Source organism: Trichoderma atroviride, chromosome 6 (genome assembly GCF_020647795.1).
Source record: "Trichoderma atroviride chromosome 6, complete sequence".
In the NCBI taxonomy this organism is placed as follows: Eukaryota; Fungi; Ascomycota; class Sordariomycetes; order Hypocreales; family Hypocreaceae; genus Trichoderma; species Trichoderma atroviride.
Genome location: NC_089405.1, coordinates 1,457,799 through 1,475,188, shown reverse-complemented (window position 1 = coordinate 1,475,188; position 17,390 = coordinate 1,457,799). Strand labels below are relative to the sequence as shown.

At 50.3% G+C, this 17,390-nt stretch overlaps 7 protein-coding genes across 7 annotated transcripts; 4 read left to right on the top strand and 3 right to left on the bottom strand.

The window, feature by feature from the left end:
- The first annotated feature begins 573 nt into the window (after positions 1 to 573).
- On the top strand, positions 574 to 1,989 carry TrAtP1_011065 (uncharacterized protein). Its single transcript, XM_014093231.2, has 3 exons — positions 574 to 762; positions 871 to 1,154; positions 1,227 to 1,989. Exons 1-3 carry the CDS (start codon positions 720 to 722, stop codon positions 1,800 to 1,802), a joined length of 903 nt encoding a protein of 300 aa, XP_013948706.1. The 5' UTR covers positions 574 to 719; the 3' UTR covers positions 1,803 to 1,989.
- A 392-nt stretch (positions 1,990 to 2,381) lies between these two features.
- Positions 2,382 to 2,755, bottom strand: TrAtP1_011064 (uncharacterized protein; the record flags this gene model as incomplete). Its single annotated transcript, XM_014093230.2, has 3 exons — positions 2,382 to 2,449; positions 2,538 to 2,673; positions 2,753 to 2,755. 3 exons carry the CDS (start codon positions 2,753 to 2,755, stop codon positions 2,382 to 2,384), a joined length of 207 nt encoding a protein of 68 aa, XP_013948705.1.
- A 943-nt stretch (positions 2,756 to 3,698) lies between these two features.
- TrAtP1_011063 (uncharacterized protein) lies at positions 3,699 to 4,219 on the top strand (the record flags this gene model as incomplete). The annotated part of the gene is made up of 3 exons (XM_014093229.2): positions 3,699 to 3,827; positions 3,907 to 4,033; positions 4,158 to 4,219. 3 exons carry the CDS (start codon positions 3,699 to 3,701, stop codon positions 4,217 to 4,219), a joined length of 318 nt encoding a protein of 105 aa, XP_013948704.2.
- A 244-nt stretch (positions 4,220 to 4,463) lies between these two features.
- TrAtP1_011062 (uncharacterized protein) lies at positions 4,464 to 7,089 on the bottom strand. The gene is made up of 2 exons (XM_066114950.1): positions 5,583 to 7,089; positions 4,464 to 5,516 (listed from the first exon to the last, which is right to left on the bottom strand). The coding sequence occupies exons 1-2, from the start codon at positions 6,814 to 6,816 to the stop codon at positions 4,828 to 4,830; spliced, it is 1,923 nt and encodes a 640-aa protein (XP_065971047.1). The 5' UTR covers positions 6,817 to 7,089; the 3' UTR covers positions 4,464 to 4,827.
- Positions 7,090 to 7,792: 703 nt separating this feature from the next.
- Positions 7,793 to 8,519, bottom strand: TrAtP1_011061 (uncharacterized protein; the record flags this gene model as incomplete). The annotated part of the gene is made up of 4 exons (XM_014093228.2): positions 7,793 to 7,910; positions 7,973 to 8,094; positions 8,180 to 8,395; positions 8,466 to 8,519. The coding sequence occupies 4 exons, from the start codon at positions 8,517 to 8,519 to the stop codon at positions 7,793 to 7,795; spliced, it is 510 nt and encodes a 169-aa protein (XP_013948703.1).
- Positions 8,520 to 10,070: 1,551 nt separating this feature from the next.
- On the top strand, positions 10,071 to 13,882 carry TrAtP1_011060 (uncharacterized protein). The gene is made up of 4 exons (XM_014093227.2): positions 10,071 to 10,382; positions 10,469 to 11,078; positions 11,148 to 11,441; positions 11,517 to 13,882. Exons 1-4 carry the CDS (start codon positions 10,373 to 10,375, stop codon positions 12,889 to 12,891), a joined length of 2,289 nt encoding a protein of 762 aa, XP_013948702.2. The 5' UTR covers positions 10,071 to 10,372; the 3' UTR covers positions 12,892 to 13,882.
- A 698-nt stretch (positions 13,883 to 14,580) lies between these two features.
- On the top strand, positions 14,581 to 17,204 carry TrAtP1_011059 (uncharacterized protein). Its single transcript, XM_014093226.2, has 6 exons — positions 14,581 to 14,912; positions 15,030 to 15,049; positions 15,133 to 15,213; positions 15,302 to 15,626; positions 15,698 to 16,619; positions 16,701 to 17,204. Exons 1-6 carry the CDS (start codon positions 14,823 to 14,825, stop codon positions 16,796 to 16,798), a joined length of 1,536 nt encoding a protein of 511 aa, XP_013948701.1. The 5' UTR covers positions 14,581 to 14,822; the 3' UTR covers positions 16,799 to 17,204.
- Positions 17,205 to 17,390: the final 186 nt, after the last annotated feature.

Genomic DNA, 17,390 nt, shown 5'->3' with positions numbered 1-17,390 from the left:
GACCCTTCTAGCATAGAATAGCTGTTAGTGGAGATAAATACCGAAGATCGCCAGCTAAGCCATCTTAAGCAGCCTTCGAAGGGCGGGAGATCTGCTGCTGTAGATTCTTGTCGCAACAGCAGTGATATCCGTCTTTTTACTAAGTGCATAGTTGATGATCGAAACTGACTTTAGAGCCCACTAGTACTCAGTTACTTATGGTTAACACGTGGGTTTGAATCTGTCTAAATTCTGCGGAAATTACACATTGTCTCCCTGTATTCTAAATAATTCGCAACTCGGTGCCCCTGTCCATCACAAACGACCAAGTCTCAACGACTGAAGAATCCAAGAAAAAAGTCCACACCCATATTTATTTGTACCGTCACCCAGTAGAGCATTTCGGAGCCTTCCGCAGCGCTATCCGCCTGGCAGGTGCCACAGCCCTTCAGTTCCTGCTCACCCCACCTTCCGCCACTCGGCAATCTTCCCGCTGTACCTTGCACTAATTGTGGGGAGCTTCCCACCGCCCGGCAGAAAGCCCATTATTTTTTTCGATCGCAGCAGTTATAATTCCAGCTGCGAGCTCGCGCCCAGCACTTTACTTCTCAAAAGCTTCAATCTAACTGACGAGGATTTTCGCGTCATCTCGCAACTGGGCCTTTGCTACAATAATTATCTGTCATTCGGCAACCCTCTGCTCGAATTTTGTCGCAGTTCTCTCGAATCCCAGTGTCATCATGGGTAAATCAGAGACTGATGCACAGGCGCAGGCCGACCGAGGTAAGGCCATTGATTTTACGGGCAGCTACATATCGCAGCTCTTCTTCCATATCATCACCCCTCACATATAAAATGCCTTCATGAACTCTTCCTCATATCTTTTCCTAGAGCGCAAACTCGAGAAGAAGGCTCGCAAAGCTGAGCGCAAGGCCAAGAAATTGGCAGACTCTCTGGAGAAAGAAGCTGGAGACGGAGGAGAAAAGTCTGCCAAAGCCAAAAAGGCTAAAAAGGCAGACAAGAACCCTGCCTTAGAGGCACAGCGTCTGCTGGCAGAGAAGAAGCGCGATGAGTGCTTGGAGAAGTCCAAGGTTTTTGAGGCAGAAGCTCAGAAGTTGTTGAAGCAAGCTGAAGAGGTTACCAAGATGTACAAGCAAATTACTGAAGCTCTCGAGGTGAGGCAGTCCCTTCCAATGTCTTTTATTGATTTCTCGAGCATGCTAAGAGAGAGCTGATTTTGCGTGCAGAAAACGGCCGAGAATGGTGATACCAAGCTCCTTGCAAGTCTCATCAGTGATATGGATCATCCCGCCGATGCATTGAATGGTCAAGACGACAATAAGGCCAAGGAACAGGAGACCAAGGAGCAGGAGGCTGAGGAGACCAAGGGCGAGAAGAAGAAGGATAAGAAGAAGAAGGGAAAGAGCGGCGACGTCGAGACGGCCAAGGTGGAAGCAGCTGCCTCCACTCAGGCCGCCAGTGATGCCGAAGAGAAACCAAAGAAGAAGAAGAAGCATTCGAAGTCGCAGTCCGAGGAGACTAATGGCAAAAGAAAGCGACAGGATGATGCGGCCGAAGAGCCGGCCACCAAGAAGGGGAAGCAGGAGGAGATCAATGTCGAAGGCCTTGAAGGAGGATCCGCACGCCAAGACAAGTTTCTCAGACTCCTCGGAGGAAAGAAGGCCGGCGCCAGCATTGCGAAGCCAGGCATCGCCACTAGCAAGAATGACTCAGTCAAGGCTGAGGCAGCCATCCAGCGCCAGTACGAGGCCGGTATGCAGCTGAAGGAAAGCGGCCAGAAACGCCGTGGTTTGGGTGCGTAGGGCTGCCGCATGCTTTGAGCGATGATGCCCTGGCAAAGGCTGCTTATCGGTCGCTCGTACCATATCTGCCGTGTACCATATTTGTCGTTTTGTTTTGCTCGATATATTTGCATCAGTTGATCGCGTTGGCTTCAAACGGATCAAGGTAACGTGGCGTTTGACAGAGCTCACAGGAGATACCAAATGGAATTGAATTTGTCTTTTGCTTGTTTCTCTCGCTTATCAAAGCGCCTAAATACTGGATGTACAATGCCAATGCGCCGTAGATCCCCATGATATAAAAACTCTAGGAAAATGAATGCTGCAAGAAGGGCAGGATACGCGGGTGAAATGTCAATGTTACAGCAGCGCCTGCGATGAGCATGACACTGATGGCCTCTTTGGTTCGCCAAGGATCCTCGCCTCTCGCGCTCAGTCTCTCCTCTCTCCGACTTCCACTATCTCTCTCTCTCTCTTTCTGCTGTCCGAAAGGCCAGCCCATTTGCTCTGTTCTAGCGTATTTTCAAACATATTTTTTTCTTTCGTTTTTGATTCTTTGTGTTCTGTCTCGACTCGAATTCGACTACGGCCAATGTTGAATTACAGGCCAAAGAAGCGCGACAAGGCTTCGAACACAAGTCCGCCAAAGATGACGAAACCGAGGATGACTAGGAAGAGAAAACAAGTAATTAGTCAGCGCGAGAACGAAATCCAGTTGGACAAAGTGTTTCGCATCGAATTGAAGGAGGGACATACCGAGCCAGAACATGGAAATGGGCGACTTGGCAGCTTCCTTGGTGCGCTTCTTGATCTGCTCCTCGGACTTGCCTCTGCGGGCTTCCTGGTCCTTGACGAACTTGGCGTTGCGCCGTCGCTGCTCGAGGGTTTGGGCCTGGGCGCAAAGAGGAGCGCGTTAGACATAGTGGCCTTTTGCGACATGAAAGCTTCTTTAGAAGTCATTCGGGACTTACCATTGCGATTGTGTGTAAGTGTGATTTGTTGTTATTGAAGGTGGTCGAAGTCGTGAGAGTATAATATGGAAGCTAGCTGTACAGATTGTGGTTCCAGAAGCTTGGACGGGAGTGATGCGATTCTTATACAAGACTTAAATTGGAAGGGGGACGGAGGGCGGCGAATGTTTTTCAGGGTATCGTGTCAAGTATGCGGAACGGTTTATTCTTCTTGTTCCAATAAGTTTAGGACAGATTGGCGCGAATGAATTAGTGAAGGAGCGTGGAAAGTAAAAGAAAAGAAAAGGGTATATGTAGCAAAGCCGAGAGTAAAAGAAACCAGTCAAGGCAAAAGAGAACGCTGAATGTCCAGGGATTTCTGGACAGGACATGTGTCGTCAAGGGAAAATAGCCGCGGACAGGGTTGCCGTAGGTGGCCGACTAGTATCTAATCTCAAGGCGGGTACCTGCTACAGGGCGCAGGGGTCTGGTGGGCACGGCAAACCGCGTTGACGGCAAGGTACCGGGTACATCCCATCGTACCGTTGTCGCAGCGCGGCTTGCTGTATCCGTAGAACGGGCAATGGTTGTGCCAGACTTGCTTCTAGCGCAAAAGCGCTGCTGCCTCTCTGCTGGACCTAAAAAGAGGTGTCCTTTGGAGAAACGCGGGGGAAGAGAATGCGCCGCCGCCACATGGGAGCGCTGGAAGCTGCTGCGGCTGTAGGGCAGTTTGCACCGCCACAGCGATGCCGATCAGTGTGTGCGGATGCACCTTGACGGATCATGCTAAAGAATGTGCAGCTCGTGATCGATGCTAAAAAATGCATTCTGCGTTATCTGGAGATGGCATGCGCTGCAGCGCCCAATGAGCGACAGAACCAGCGGGTCTAATGAATTGGAGACGCCCAAACCATTGAGAATACAGCAGCGATCCGAGTTTTTACGAGAGTGAAATTGAAATTGAGCCATGAATCCGTCTTCGGCGCTGAGGGTCTTGCGCCAGAGATGCCCGTCCGCGATCCGAGTTTCGCATAGAGCAGCTCCAGCCTCTTGGACGGGTGCGAGAAGCTATGCCACTAAGCAATCTGGCTCAGCAGTATGAAAAGAACAAAAGCTTACCCTCAATTGCTCTGCATTGTTCCGTTACTAACTGCAATCTTTGAACGAAATTCCAGGCTCAATTCTACAAAACCTTCACCCGCCCTATAGGCAAGGTCCTCGTCCTCGCCGTCTTCACATACCAGGTCGCATACTGGACGTGGCTGAAACTCGAAGCCGATGAGCATCGCGAAGAAACTGACGGTACGCCAAGCAGCACCAGGGAAGAGAGCGGATAGATGAATGAAGAAGAGACTGGAAGCTTCTTCTGGTGGAAACAGCGTGTTTTCGGGAAAATGGTGCTAATAGAAGGACTTGCATGTTATAGCAACGATTACTGCGCTCGAAACAACCGTCAACGAATACCAAAAGACGAAAGAGGGGAAATAAGAGACATACAAAAGAAGGATATCTTTCTATGGAGGTCAAATCATGCCAGCTGTGGAGGAAAGGTTGGCCAATTTAAAACACTTTGTAACGAACACGAGCAATTTCACAACTCGTATACACTATTTGTCGATGGAGAGTTTTGTATGATGACTGAGACATTATGTTGAATGACTTAGAAAAGCAAAGGGAGTGGAAGGAGCACGCATAAAAGGCATTATCAATACAATCAAACACACGCAAACAGCTTTATCCATGCATACAAATACTTGTATTCCGCTCTATACCTCGATGCCATGCCAATTTTAAATGTATAATCAACTCCTTAACCAATGTTCCAACATCTATCAAAAAGGAACAATTGAACCTTCAAACTTTGGCCTTTGTCGTCAGCTCCTCTATCCATAATATATGTAAATTACTCAGCCTGTAAAACGCCATGCGCCGCTTTCTTTTTCGGAGAAATCAAATCAAGCCAGCCCTTCAAAGCCACAAACGCTAACCATAAACGCCTTGCATATAGCATGACTTTCCTTTCTCTTTCGCTCTCGCTGTTTCTTATGCGTCTGTCTATACACCTCCATCTCTATCTTTATTCAATGATCGTTCCATCATAGTAACAAACCTGAGCCGAGAACAACAAAACTCACGAGGAGCATCATACTAGGCGTAATTGCCTTTGCTGCACTAACAATAGTTCTAGGCTCTCCTGGATAATTGCAAGTCACTGCTTTGCCGTCAGGATCGCGTAAACCGTAGCTCAGGTTGAATCCAATTCCATGATGCGCCAGTGGACATCCAAAACCCATGGCCGCCGGGCAACCCTGGACGACCCCATAACAAAGGTCGGCACAAGGCAAGATCTCTTTGTAAGGGCCTGGCGCAATCACTTCATCTATAAAGGCATTCCGAGACGAGTTGAAAGCCGGTGTCTGCATGAGCTGCTGCCTCAGCTCGTCTGGGAGGAAGGTGCCGTTAGGAAAGGCTTGAGCCACGTTTCGAGGAATTGTGTAGTTGTTCACAGTCGAGAAATCCTCACAACGGGGTATAGCCACAGCACAAAGCCACTGTTTATACGCAACCGTGCAGTTGCTACAGTTGGCTGCCAGCGAGTACCGCTGCGTAGACGGCGCTTCGCATGGAATTTGCATCATGGCATTTTGGAAATTGCCATACATCGTTTTCGCAAAGTTATCGTAGAGATTGCCCAGCTCCGTGTTGTTATACTTGGTATTGCCGGGAGCTGCCCATTGCACGTCGTCACAAAAGTCAAGATCAGTGATTAGATTGCAGTTTGTCCCTTTTCAAGTAAGTTAGAATATCAACCATTTCCATCTTCATCAAGATAGGGGAAAGGAGAGCATACCTCTTGAAGTGTCAAAGGAAGTAGGCGGAAAGACTGTGCCACCGCCCCCAACCACACCCGAGCTTTGTCTCTTCGAACCGGTTGTTTTATTTCCCGGTATCAACAAGATACCAGAGTAAGACGAGCTGGAATTGAGTCCTTCAAAATAGAATTGCTGTCTTGGCCAACCACCCGGGCCCTTGTCGTATAATTTGCTTCGGACCAATTCATTATTGTTCATCTGTCCATTGTCCAGTCTTTTTGACGCGATTTGGGCGGCATTATTCAGCCCGCAGGCTGAGCGCATAAGCCCGTTGAGAATCGGCGCCTTGTCCCCTTGAACGTACATTTCATACTGTGGGCCGGCCCCCATAATGGATGGAATCTGATTCACGTTGCTTGTCAATGGCGCCGTCTGCAGCAGGGCTGATGTTGCGTCGCTGTCCATCCACAGTAGCTGCCCGTCCGCATCATTATATTGATAATAGTAGTCATCAACCGATGCCGCAATCTCAAAATTGTAAATGCCCTGGAAATCCTTCGTGACGTTTGGAGCCGCAATCGTCACATACACGTCGTCCGTTGCATTCAAACCGTACATGACAGCGCCTTCCACAAAACCCTTTGATTGAACTCCAGCGGGAGGTTTGGTCACATCAGGACACCCATCCTTGCTGGAAGTAGATATGTAGATATGAAGCTGCGGAGGTACTGATGTCCGATTCGAAGCGCTCTGTGGTTGAAGGCAGGTATTTGCCGACAGGTAGAGCACCCTTTGAGAACCACCACTGCCTTGGTTACCACTTGGTGTCTTGTTGTCGTCGTCGTCGTCTTCGTCATCGTCGTCGCGACGCCTGTGTGAGTCTGCATCTCTCTTCAATTCCGATTTGGAGCTCGAGGACCCTGTGCTCGGATGGCCGCTGAGGATGACATTCTTGTTCACCACATAACAGGCAGATGCGCCTGGCTGAAGGTTCATCGGGATCGGCACATTGTTCACCAGGGGTGTCGCATCCGCAGGCGCTCGTCCCAGAATCCCCCGATCAAACAGAGCAAACTCGGGCTCATAGTCGTATTGCGACTCAGCGCCCAGCTGCAGAAGCTCTACTGGCCCCGTCAGGTCGGATACAGAGGGCGCCACAAGCTCCAGCGCAAACGCTGCGCTGGGTGCGAAGAGAAGGATATACAAGATCAAAACAACAAGCAGCCCTGCGAGCGAGGCCGCAAGTCGCGATCCCAGCGGACTCAGTTGCATCACAGGCGCTTGCGCGTCCGCCGTCTTGTTCGTAGTTGTAGTCTCGTCGGCCGTTTGCGAGTATATCGTCTAATCGTGCGGCATGTCCTAGCTTTGATATGTCGTCGCCCCGTAGCCATGTGATTTCATGGTGAATCTCTAGGGTAGCGTCTATAATCGAATGCACATAGGGGTCAAAAGTTGGAAACGAGGATGAGAATCGTTTGGGTCCCCAGCTGCCAGTTTGACGTCCTTGGATCGTCAGGGCTGCTGTTTGTCAGATGGCTGTTTCACAATAATACGGAGTACATACAAGATGCCGGTTATCTGGCGGGTGGCCGCTATCATGGCGCAGGGGGGGCCACTTAGCGGTTCAGGGAGGGAGAGGCGCAGCTCCGTCTGCACCGCCACGTAACCCGGTAGCTCGGACCCTCCATTCTCGGTCATCGACACGAGGAGCGTCCATCGATGGCGCGCCTGCGAAATGCTGGCTGTTCTAGAAAGCATAAAGGATGCTCAGTAAAGTTGCCATCCCAGGCGATTGGCACAGCTAAATGACATCAGAGACATCACATGCGATTAGTAGCGACATTGGCTCGTCGCTCTGTCATTCACATGCGCGATTCCTAGAATCTCATCGTTCGATGCAAGGATACTTTATAGGTAAACAAGTAAAAAGAGCCTTTCATTATCACATGCGCATTCTCTTTCAACCCAATCTGTCATTGCGCCCTACAGCTTCCAAGTCATGACACCTTCTAAGACAAGCATGCGTTATCAAAATTCTGGTTTCCATGCTCTTTGTTCCCCCGAATACCCTAGTCCCTCTCCGGAAATCTGGCATGTGCCGAGAATCCCGCCCTGTCCCCGTTTTATCCTCAATAGTCGATTGTTTCAATCTTGATGAGTTTGCATTTTCTAGTTTGCAGCGCCTGGTCCTGGACTTGGACAAGTGGTTCGGATTTGCGACCAAAGCAGCTGCTCAAGCCGGCATAATTTACTGAGTCTTGTCAAAGGCGTCAGTCTTGGAGCGGAGACCAGCAGAAGTGCCGGGGCCCTGGAAGTATCGGCCGAGGGTAGGGACAATGAAGGATCGGAAAACGATCTCAGCGCCACTGTGGGTTACAATTAGACCTTGTTTGTTCTCTACTAGGAAGCATTCTAGAGGAAAACTTACCGGAAGGTAGGGAGAGCCAGCCACAGCAGGAAGATAAACTTGAAGACAAAGTAGAAGGGGAACCAGTAAACGATGCTGAAGAAGCCCTCAGCGACGGTGAAGAAGGCAAAAACAACCCAGTACTAAAGACAATGCAAATTAGTCTTTGTGATTCTCGGCCGGTGCAGCGCTGCGGCAGCGCGCAGGGACAGGCAAATTGAAACTCACCGTCAGCCACTGGGTATCGTCCTCCTTGGATTGGGAGAACAGGGCGCCCAGAGAGTAGTAGCAAGGGACCACGAAACCGGCAAAGTTTGTGAGGAGCTGGCCACCAATGTTGAAGATGATCAAGAAGAAGTAGAGAGCGGCAACACCGATGACGGCATAGGCCTTGGGAACACCAATCTGCTTCTCGAGGTTGTTAAGGGCGGGGTATTTGGAGAGCTATGCGTATGTCAGCACGGAAGAGCTCGATTGAAGAGACGGCCAAGCCATGGCGGCGCTGCAGACGAACCTCCTTGTCAATGACGCTCAGGTAGTCCTGAGCCTTTGCCTGGGCAGACGCCATTTTGTCTTGGGATAAAGCTAGATGCTCAAATTTGCGCAGCGGTCGGCGTGGTGATGTGAAGCTCGCGACGACAGCAAAAGGTCCCCGCAGAAGAAAAAAGGCAGTGGTTGGTAGATGGTGGCGCTGGAGGGGTGCTGCAAGCAGGGCAGAAGGCTAGGGGAAGAAGTTTACAGAAGCAAGATGCTGTAGATGGAGGAGAGAAGGGAGCGATGATGTTATAAAGAGGTTGTGAATCGAGCCCAGCTTAAGAAGCTTTGATCAGCGTCAGTGGCTTGGGGCTTGTGGAAGTAACAGGTTGGCACTATGGTCTTGGGGAATGGGGCCAGCGACTGACGTGTGCTGAGTCGATCTACGCCGAACTGAAACCGGGTCGCCTTGCCTGTGTTAGGGCCAAGGTCGTGGGATCCGGCAAGCTACCTGCGCAGCCAACCAGACATCAGCTGACGGAGGGGTAGAAGCCCTGGACGAGGTACATGAAGCTCTAGCACAGCTCTGGAAGGGTCGGGAACACTGCGGTGCCCCTTCAGGTCTCTCTCTGTGTCCTGGTGGAGGACAGGACGCACACCTGAGAAATACGGGCTGGGCAGCTTCCGACTGCCAATGGAAGACATTGGAAGAGATAACGCAGCAGGATGGAGCTCTCTGCGGAGCATATGCCGAGTGTGCCTAGCAGGTACCCAGATGGGAGCGGATAGCGTATAATGAGTACCAATACCGCGCGGCGGATCACACAGCATTGGCATCTTGTCGTCATTCAGTGCCGGCGGGAGGTACTCGAGACAAGGCAGGCTACTCCGCGCTACCTGAGTCGGTACCTTGCTTGAACAGGTACTAGAGAGATGCTAGACGTCAGCAGCAAGGGGCTCTGGGCCAGTCTCGATGAGCCGCCAGGGAGCATCCGACCAAAAGTTGTCGGGGCCAGCGGCTGCATGCGCATGTGATATTGCCTACTACGTCGTCCATCGACCTAACCTACAAGTAAATACGCCGGGCTGCGGATGGGCAAGCTGCATAGAGGTTCATAGCACATAACAGATGCTGCCCACGCTGCGAGCGCCATGTAGGACGCTTTAGAGTTAAAGTGCCATGTGTCGACTTGAGTAAAGTAAAAATAGAGAGAGAGAGGGACTAAACAGCCAAACCATGCATGGGTCTAACCTGGCGCAAAGACGGCATGCCTCTCGTCTGAAGATGGGGAAAGTTTAACCGTCGTCTACCCAGTATTCAATATGATATTGAGAACGAGCACCACCTGATCAAATAAGAACAAAGCGGCTGTATGAAGGATATTCAAAGACAGCCCAGAGTGTTGGCAGTTCGGCTCCTCCTACCCTTTGCATGGCACAGCGTCCTTTTGTTGTTATTATTGTTGTTATTGCTGCTGCCCCGCTTGCTCGAATCGTCCGCCGGGAGCTGGAATTCCACCTAATTAGTGCGCAAGCCTGCTTACCTAACGCCAGCACAGTTTGTTATTCTGCCCCAAAGTTTGTTTATAGTTTTTGCCTAGTTGGGTTTTCTTGCCCAGTTGGGGTCTCCTGCGTCTGTCCGTCTGCTTTTCTCCTCTCGTTGGCCTCGCAACAGAAAATCAAACCACAACAACAGCCGCAGGCAAAGACGACCCGGCACCAACCACCAGGCGCGCGCATCGGGATAATTGCTCGAGCTGGTCCTGTGCAAGTCGCTCGCTTCAGCTCTTCTCAACGGTCGAATTTCTGCACTTGTTTTCCTTGCTCGCGTCTGGTCGCGGCGGGATCCGGCCTGCTCGTGTCTCCCGCCACAGCCCATGTTTGTTGTCTGGTAGCTTTTGGTCGTCAAACTTCAGCCTCGCAAACTCTACATCGGCAACTCTCACTATGGAGCCAGGTGGGCCTCGACCAGCGGCAGCAATTGCTCTGCCACTTGTGATATCTCTTGACCCTGCCAAACTAACCATTTGCCTCTTCTCGCAGACACTTCAGCGACACGCGCTGCCGCCAAGGCTCGGAAGCGCCCTCTCTCTCGTGCCTCGACAACATCGATTCACAGCGCCGCTACCCAGCCCAATCTGGACCAGACGGCTTTCGCAGAGGCGTCTGGGCTCTATGCCGGCCAGTGGATTCCGAGCGAGCACCACAGCCATCCGAAAGACATGGCCGCTACACCGCAAATGTCCCCTGAAGACATGATCCTGCAGGCGGCAACCCACATGCAATCAGCGGGCCACGACTTCTCCATGGACGGACCCATGAGTGCTCCCATGAGCCATCACATGCAATACCAGCAGCACCACTCAATAGCGAGGCACCCCCTGCCTGCCGAACAGTACAACGCGGGCGCGAGCTTCGCCGAAGGCGACAGCCAGATGCTCGATCGCGAGGAAAACGAGGACGGCGACTCCATGAACGGAGCTGCTGGCACCATGAAGGCAGGCACCAGATCTAGCGCAAACAACGAACTGGAAATGCGGCATCTTTTCAATGCAAACCGCCATCGCAACCTGCAAGAGGTGGCACGCGAGCTACATGGAAATGAGCGGGGCCCTAATTCAGAACGCACCCGCCAGGTTTTCGCCATGTTATGGTATGTGCCATCCGGTATTTGATGATTATTGTAACGTGTTGCTAATTCTTACCCTTTCTACACCTCCAGGATCAATTCAGTCTGCTCCAAGGGAAAAGGCTCTGTCCCTCGCGGCCGGGTCTATGCCAACTACGCTTCGCGATGTGCTACTGAGAGGATCACGGTATTGAACCCAGCCAGCTTTGGAAAGCTAGTAAGAGTTCTTTTCCCTGGCCTCAAGACCCGTCGTCTTGGCGTTCGAGGCGAATCAAAATATCACTACGTCAATTTCTCTCTCGTCGAGGATCAGCCAGAAGTGCAGGAACCTCAACCGCAACCGCCGCGAGCAGTCTCAGAAACCAAGGGCCTTCCTCAAACTTTTAGGTGAGTTCTAATAGGAAACGAGGATTTGCCTCGAGGGAAAAAGTGCGAAGTGTTCTATTGCTGACTCTTTGCCAGCGCCCCAACACAGCAGGGAAACAGCGTCACCAGTGAGGCTTTGCCTTCACCTCAAAGAGCCACCCAGCCCCAAATCCAAATACCGCCTACCAGATCCTCGAGCAGATCTCATAGCGTTTACAACCAACCAGACCTTAGCAACTTTGACAATGTCAACTCTACATCTAATAAGACGTACCTGGAGCTAGCATTCCCGCCTTTGGACGAAACCGCTTTTGAGCAATCTGAACCAATTGCTTTGCCTCCGATCGAATCCTATCTCCCTCATGGAACTGACCCTGACGCGGCCAAATCATTATCTGCATTATATCGATCACACTGCACGTCCTTGGTGGAGTGTATCCGATACTGCAGAGAAAAGACGTTTTTCCACCTCTACACATCCTTCCAGGGCACACTCACTATGCCAGTCCAAAAGCTCTTTAGTAACCCTGCTCTGGCTCCATGGATTGAAGGGTGCGACATTGCCTTGTATCAACGAATGATGCGGATTGTCTCTGGCTTGACGCTTCAAGTCGTTCCCAAGCCCGTTCTTGATACCCTTCGCAGCATTTCCGAGAGGCTGGTTCCTCACATTCGAGACTCGTTCCAGGGCCAACCCCAGCATGTTATTGCGGCTAAAGAGTCACCAGCAGCCATTTTTGCAGGTCTGTTGGACCGTGCACTGCGAGTCAACCTGACTGCGCATGCCGCCGCCAACATGCTCTCGAACCCAGCCAATCGTGATCAAATGTATATTGACTGGATCACCATGATTCGCGCCCGCAAGATTGCTGAATGCGTACCAACGCGTGGAATGGACGACGTAGTAAACCTGCTTGTGACAGAGATTAGAGACTTGCTTGACCCAGCAAATGTCCCCTGGGAGGTGGAATGTCTGACGATTTATGGAGATGTAGCCTCCCGCAGCGGTCGGCAGCCGGATAGTGATGGCGGCAGTGACACGTCAGGCCAGAACGTCCTAGACAGATGGGTCAATTTCCTCCAGGGCCTGCCCGAGAAATTCCCTTACGCATCTCATGCAGATATTGTGTGGTGCGTTGAAAGAGTTGGAACCGCCGTCATGAGAGATCTCACACTGGCACAGGGTAAGAGCTTTGGGTCTTGGTGGGTGACAAAGACGTGGGTGGATGAAATGACCTGCTTTTTGGCCGAGCAAGGTGGATTCCTGAAGCAGGGCGCTAAGACACCCATATCACCAGAGGAGCCTCAATCTCAGGCATCCAGCAAGCCCGCGAGCAAGCAAGCCTCTCGGTACAGCAGCGGGAGTGACGACACCAATCTGGCCCACATATCACACACTCAGCCCGGGCGGGCACCATTTCCCCCCACCGAGCAACACAAACCCAGCTCCGATGGCTACCGATTCCCATGATGATAGTGGCATAGGCATTCGAACCCCCGAGGAAGATTTTCCCATGGATAAGTTCACCTTTGCAGGGACAGAAAACCAAGGGCTGGAGCTGGCCACAGGCGCTGGTTTATAGTGCCGTCTAGCTGCTGACGGCGCGTGACTTTTAACGAAGATGAAGGGAGGCAGAAATATGATAATAAAGCTGTCAAACGCTTCCAAGCTGACGCCGGGATCAGTTCAGTCAAAGCTTGTTACAGCAGGAGATGGATTAATTACTATGATGATCGAATGATCGGATGAATGGATGAGGATACGATACCTGGGCTTGTACTTCAAAGGCTCCCACGCGGATGGTTTCCGGCTGTGGGAATGAGGTTCTCTTTTTCTTGCTATATACTTTTCCAAAGGCCTTGGGGGCGAAGTAATGTCGTCTCCCGCGGGTTATATGCTTTTTATGTGGGAGGGCCATGGCAAAGGGCGCGTTGGGATAGATGGGTGTTGGCAATCACTGGATAAGGTGTATGATGTATTCATCACGTGGTTCTTCGGGATGGAGTGTATGGGTTTCTATTGCAGATATTTCTCACTGATATCATGATATTTGTAGTTGGTTTGAACAGAGTCTTGTGTGTTGCGTTGCTCAGATTTCTGTGCTATGAGACAAGGTATTGAAACGAGGATTATGTCTTGGTATGACTACCTACGAGTGCACTTGACGAAATTAATTAGGCATTAATTACCTTGCTGCTATCGGCTGCAAACTGGATGAATTCGGCTTACACGTTTAGAGATGAGGTTAAGAGGCAATGTACTTGCGATACTCCTACTGCTGATCTCTGTCTCCGAATGCTACCTCAGTAACTCAGGTAGGTCAACAATGCATGCATACCAACCAGGGTGTTTCAGCAAGGGTCTAGACACTGTATGAACCTCCAATCCATGGTAGTAGATGTACAAATATACATATAATGAGCTTGAGATTTTACATGTATATTTCCTCATGCTACATCAGCCATAATGTATATGCCATATAGGTCGATATATAATGAGCATTTTAATCGCTTTTATAAGAACTGGAATACCTAGGTACTCACCTAATACTACTACAAAATAGGTATATATTACCTCCCTACCGGTCCCCTGCTAGCACTAGCCAATATACTTGTATGCTGATGGCCACTTACGGAGCATTACCAGTAAGCCGCCACGTTATTGACAGGGTAAGACGGAAGACATTGAACTGTGCTTTCATTGTATAGCTACTGCCACATGTACTACCAAATCTCTCTGCTGTATCTAAGATCTAGCGATAAAAAAGGAGCATGAGATAGATGCGTGCCTGGGCCTCTCTATTCGCACAAGTAAACCAACCAACTAATGGTTTATGTCTGCTTGAACTTGAAATCGAAATTCCCTCGCCACAGTACAGGAACAACAGGAACACGGATCAAGCAAATGGGATGAAAACGATTGTGGAGCCTCTTCTTCGCCGTTCCTCGGCCCACTCCACTCGCGACTCCACCGGCCAGGCCTTTATCCATTCGGAGGCCTTTGTGCATTCGGAGGCCAGACGCCCCTCTACGCCGATGCTGGATCCCTCAGTCGGTTGCGAAATCCTGGCTATGACTGGGCTTGGGCTGAGCCGTCCGTTTTCCTCCCACACCTTATCTGCGATTGGATGCTACTTAAACTGTGGCTTTCTTTTTTTCTTTTTTTTTTCCTCTTACTCACTCCAGCATAAGAATTATCTTCAGACGCTGCATTTCATTTTGGCATTGTATACTTACTTTTTTTTTTGTCTTGTTCTTTTTTTCAATTTCATTTTGCATAGGCAAAGGCATCCAAACGTCACCCGGTGGACCTCGAAATTCCCCTTAGTGGATTTCATCTTCAGATTCCGAGATCGCTTTGCCTTACTCGTGTGAGTCCCAGAAACGGGCGTCATCGTCACCATGGTCAGCGCGACATTTGACAATTCGTCCGACCTGGGCTGGGTGGTGCAGAAGTTTGGTGGTACGAGTGTAGGAAAATTCCCAGACAAGGTGAGTGTTGATTTTTTTTTTTCTACTCTCTCTCTCTCTCTCTTGTGTGAAGATGGAGAGAGGCTTTCGCTGCTTGAGACGCTGTCGAGAGAAACTTGCTGACATGTGTCATCGCAGATTGCTCGTGATATTGTCAGGTAGGTTGGGCGCATCATAATACCTACCATAGACGTTGAGCCACTCAAAGGCACATGAACTGACAGATTGCGCATTGCTACAGAGCAAATCTTTCACGGCATCGAGTTGCGGTTGTGTGCTCTGCTCGTAGCACGGGCAAGAAAGCCGAGGGCACTACCAGCCGGTAAGAGAGGTTCCCGCACTACCCTGTGCATCGAGGAGTCACTCCCTGCGATTCCAAACAGATTCCCATCTAATTGCTCTCAATCTAGGCTCTTGGCTGTTTTCACCAAGCTCAAGGACATTGCTACGCCCATCAGCTCCGCGGAAGAGCAGCAGGAGCTGATTGAGCAAGCTACGGCGCTTATCCAAGATGTCTGCAACGACCATGTGGCTGCTTCAAAAACCTTTGTCAAGGACCCGCAGTTAAGAGAGGAGCTCGCTGCGAAGCTCAAGTCAGAATGCCAGGAGTTGATTGAGTATATCATGGCTACTAGGAGATTCAACCTTGAAATCAACTCAAGATCAAAAGACCGCGTCGTTAGCTTCGGCGAGAAGCTCAGCTGCCTGTTTATGGCAACCTTGCTAAAAGACTCGGTACGTTGCGCTCCAAGGATTTTCCTACATGGCCTGTTGTGATCTCGCTGACACTTTTGCCCCTTAATTAGGGAGTCGACGCTGAATATGTTGACTTATCAGATGTCTTGCACAACGACACCCCTAGTCCCTCTCTGGACGCGGCATTCTACTCTGTGACTATCAATGCGTTTATGAAGAAGCTCGCTGCATGTGAGAACCGAGTTCCAGTTATTACGGGATTTTTTGGCAATGTTCCCGGCAGCTTGCTTGACGGAGACATTGGCCGCGGATACACTGATCTTTGCGCTGCCTTGTGCGCTGTGGGATTGAAAGCCGACGAACTGCAGATTTGGAAAGAGGTCGATGGCATCTTCACCGCGGATCCGTCAAAGGTGCCCACGGCCCGACTGCTGACATCCATCACGCCCTCAGAGGCCGCTGAATTGACGTTTTACGGCTCCGAGGTCATCCACCACCTTACCATGGACCAAGTCATCCGGGCGAACCCACCTATCCCTATCCGTATTAAGAATGTCAAAAATCCTCGTGGAAACGGCACAGTGGTGATTCCAGACCGGGTCTTGTCCGCGGGACAGCAGCTTCACCGATCACGACCTTCGGATGCACCTCTATTCAAGAACCCGAAGCGGCCCACGGCTGTGACTATCAAGGACCAGATCAGTGTCATCAACGTCCACTCGAATAAGAGGTCTATTTCACATGGCTTCTTTGCACGAGTCTTTTCCATCCTTGACAAGCAGTCCATCTCAGTTGATCTCATTTCTACAAGTGAGGTACATGTTTCCTTGGCCATCCATGCGGACGGCATTCGAGCGGACGCATTTGAGACGGCCACGCGGGACCTGGAAGAGTGTGGAGACGTCAGCGTGTTGACGGGCATGGCCATTCTGAGCTTGGTGGGTGCTGACATGAAGAACATGGTTGGTATCGCTGGGCGCATGTTCTCGACACTCGGAGAGCACAATGTCAACTTGGAGATGATCTCACAAGGTAAGCATGCACGAGTTTTTCTCCTTTTTGGTCTGAGATATTTTGCGACCCGTCAACGACTAACACATTTTCTTCATCTAGGTGCAAGCGAGATCAACATATCGTGTGTCATTGACGGTTCTGACGCCACGAGAGCTATGAATGTTCTCCACACTCATTTGTTCACATTCCTGGAGTAGAGAAGGGCGAGGTTTGGCGATGATATCCAGCGTGCTGGCACTGATTGTTTTTCATACGCATATTTTCTCATATATAAAGGTTTAGGATGGGGCATTTCAGAAGTGCTGCGGAGTGCGTGATGCATCGCGAAGCATGGTGTTTACATTATGAGCCTCACCACATTGTTGATCTTTTTTTTTTTTTTTTTTTTTTTTTTTTTTTTTTTTTTTTATTATTATTATTATTCCTCATTCTCTCACTATTATCTTTGTTCATACCAGTGGTGTGATGCAGAAGGATCGGGGTTGGCCATTTGCTGTTTCATCCAACGTCCGGTATTTGTAGTGTTTGTATTGCCGCGGAGTCGAAAAATCCATAGATGATAGATGAGCAAGACTGTAAATGCACTGAATCTTCAAGACACATAAAAATATGAGGATGACAGTCACTCGATTCTTACAGACCGTTTCGGAACTTGACCCGCGACCCAAGCATAGTTGGGTTGGAGAAGCAAGTACTTCTGGTAGTAAAACATGTGCAAAGATACCTCTCGCGAAAGCTCGGTGAGAAACCGACGCCAACCCCCCACCTGCGACACTACTGAAATACGAC